We start from the raw sequence: 3,077 nt of genomic DNA, 5'->3' as shown, positions 1-3,077 counted from the left end.
AGAGAGAGAGAGAGAGAGAGAGAGAGAGAGAGAGAGAGAGAGAGAGAGAGAAGGAGTGAGCACGTTTGAGAAATCGATCGCATCAATCGAGCCAAATATAGGAACTCGCAACACTATTGTTCTAGTTCTACCACTATCACTACTGTATACGGAAAAGGGCCATTCCTAACACCTAACACACGTTAGTCGGGTTAGTTTACGGACCTGCCTGTTTGCGCTACTTAACTGACGGTTTCTTTCCTTTTTTTTTTTCCTCTTAAACGTAGCCTAACCTTGATGCGTCAAAACGTAGGCTAACTTTGGTATAAAAGTTGGAGGAGGAAAGGGGGAGTCTGGATGTGGGTCAATAGCAAAGCCAACAGCAAACGAAAACAGTAAATTTTATATTTATAGATTTTAACTATATTTATAAATGCAATATCAGATAAGTTAATCTAGGCTAGCCTACACTTACCAGTTTAACAAGCGATAAATCGATCGCCATGAAATACAAAGGAAGGACGAGGAGGGAATCGGAATCGAGATAACACTGAAGAGTAGATCTAGATCTAGGCCTAGGCCTACCTGGCCCAAGAAAAAGGGGTCGAGAAAGGAATTTAGATCTTGATCTAGAATCTAGATCTTATATCTAGAATTTGATACCCAGTGTTCTATATCTAGATCTTATCCAAATGAATGAGAATACGCACGTTTACCATGTTTACGGATCTGGAAAACTGGAGTCTAGAAATACAGGATCTAGACATATCTAGATCTAGATCTAGATCTAGAGACTAGAGATCTAAAATCTTGATAGTAATGATAAAGACTACTAGAATCTAGAATTAGATCTAGATATCTAGACTAGATCTAGAAGATCTACCATCTAATCTATATCTACCTTGAACTGTAACCACCACATCCACAACATAACAATATAGAATCGAAGCTAAACAATTTAAACATGACACAGATCTAGATCTAGATCTACATATAGATCTAGATCTAGATCTAGTAGTTTACCTTCACAAAATACATGTACTCTAGATCTAGATCTAGATCTAGATCTAGAGAGAAATAATATCAATCTAGATTTCTTGATCTATATATAGATTCTAGATTAGGAAAGTTAGGTCAGTTACAGTGAGTCAATGAGAGCGAAATTGTCTGAGCAGAGTTCTTGGCTTTGATTTTGAAGTCTCTAAGTCTAAGATCGAAGACGACGAAAGGGTGCACGAACGAAGGCAACATGATTTCATACAGACTAGATTTTAGATTCTAGAGATATACAGGTTTACGAATCCAAGGAAAACTAACTCGGTGAAATAGGCCTAGATATCTAGAAGCTTACTTACCTAGCTCTTGTACCAGTTTCACCATCACCCCTCCAATATGGAGGTCGCCCATAACACGTAGGGTCCTTTCCACCTGAAGGTCGGTAACCAAAATATTGAGTTCCCACGAGCCATCGACTCGTGTGCCGTCAGCGACGTAAGCCATGGTATAATCCTTGAGATACTCCGAGGACAGAAATAAAAAACTCGAAGACACAACTCGAAATCAATCAAACACTCATGAAAAGTTTACAAGCCAAAACTTTACACCTTAGCGGTAGATCACATTTTCAGCGATGAAGTGAGAATAGAAGTAAACTTTCCTCGCTCGACTCGATCCTCGTTTGTTGGACGCAAGTCATGACCCGAGCAAAGAAGAAAGAATCCTTGAGGTTATCCTGGAGAATGTATCACGCTCTCGGTTTCACGTCCTCAACACTGAAAAACACCGAAATATTTAGCCAACCCCGAACGACAAGCTGCAATGAAGCAGGCCAGAACTTTGTGGTACAAAATACTGTGACAGCAACGCGAAGTGAGGGGAGGGCACAGCAAGCCCGCTAAAGCTCTGCGCGCAACACACACACACACAGCAGCGGGCACACCGGAGAAACTAGGTCAGCTCGAAGACGAGAGAGGGCGGAAAATATGGTTGGCAAAGTGAGAAAAACTCGCGCCAGGAACCGCAAGTCCGCTCGTAGCCTTCATGTACACTTTTGCTGTGGGGTAAATAAGTTATCAAAGTCAGGCAAAGAGGTAAATTCTTAGAAATAATCCAAATACAGAGAAATGTCGAGATTCCCTTTTCCCCAAAGTCAACATAATATGTCCCTATTTGGAAAGGAGTAATCTGAATGCAAATAACGAATACCGCAACGAGAGTTTTCATTGGCTACTTTTCGAGAGCGGTTTCGTTTCAGTTTTTTACCATGAACGTTGTGAAGGAAGATGATTCAAAGTTGCGAAATAAGCCATATGTTTGTAATCCCTCGGCAAAAAGAATTTGATATTCTGTAATCTCCTTTAAGTTTCCAAACTATCACATATCGCTAGTCAATTCGCAAGTAAACCATTCATTCCTGCGGGATTCTCATGTCTCAAACTGACCAATCAGAGCGAGCGTTGCAAGGTGAAGAATGCCGTTTTAATCGCCTTCTCCCACGGTGTGACGTCACTGTGGGATTCCCCCTCTACTTCAAAGAGATAGAGCCGTTTCGCATAAAGCGGTAAAACGGGGGTTGTACGCTCGCAAACGAAAAGGAGGAGAGAAAAATGCCTTTGAGCCTCTCAGGTGGAGGGATGGGTTTGGAAGTAGGGCAAGGTGTGCTCTACAGCCATCGACGAGGCGCTTGAGCTTGGCACGTGCGTTACCGGTAGCTTTAACAGCGCGAATGCGTTTTCCAGGGTGAGTAATAAGGAAATGTGAAGACGCGTTTTAGCTCTATTTTTAGGGCAGGCGATGAGTAATACTTACGCTGCTTGAAAGTTTTGAGGTGGAAAACGCATTCTTGTGAGTGTGAGCTAAGACAAAAATTTGAGGGGGGTTTTGCGTCTGTCTTTGTGAACAGTTTGTCATAGAAAATTTCATGTTTAAAAAAAGAAACAAATAATTTGTAATAGGAATAGAAGAAGACCAGACCCAACAACGCATCAATAAAACATTATGGTTCTGTGAATTCTCAATTTCCAACACCAGATGAATCGTATCTCTTTGTTTTATAACCCCCCCCCCCTTTTTTTTCCCCGAAAAGAAAAAGAAAAGAA

The 3,077-nt window shown here is 41.2% G+C and overlaps 1 protein-coding gene across 1 annotated transcript in view; it reads right to left on the bottom strand.

The window, feature by feature from the left end:
* LOC101847074 (protein unc-112) overlaps positions 1-2,051 on the bottom strand; it is a 48,965-nt gene extending 46,914 nt beyond the window's left edge. Inside the window, exon 1 of the mRNA XM_005111071.3 lies at positions 1,335-2,051. Coding sequence (XP_005111128.1) covers positions 1,335-1,479 — 145 coding nt within the window. The 5' untranslated portion in view covers positions 1,480-2,051. The remainder of the gene's footprint in view (positions 1-1,334) is intronic.
* Positions 2,052-3,077: the final 1,026 nt, after the last annotated feature.

This window comes from Aplysia californica, unplaced genomic scaffold, assembly GCF_000002075.1.
Source record: "Aplysia californica isolate F4 #8 unplaced genomic scaffold, AplCal3.0 scaffold00998, whole genome shotgun sequence".
Lineage (NCBI taxonomy): Eukaryota > Metazoa > Mollusca > Gastropoda > Aplysiida > Aplysiidae > Aplysia > Aplysia californica.
The sequence above is the reverse complement of the archived record's forward strand: the minus strand, read 5'-3'. Positions and strand labels throughout refer to the sequence as shown.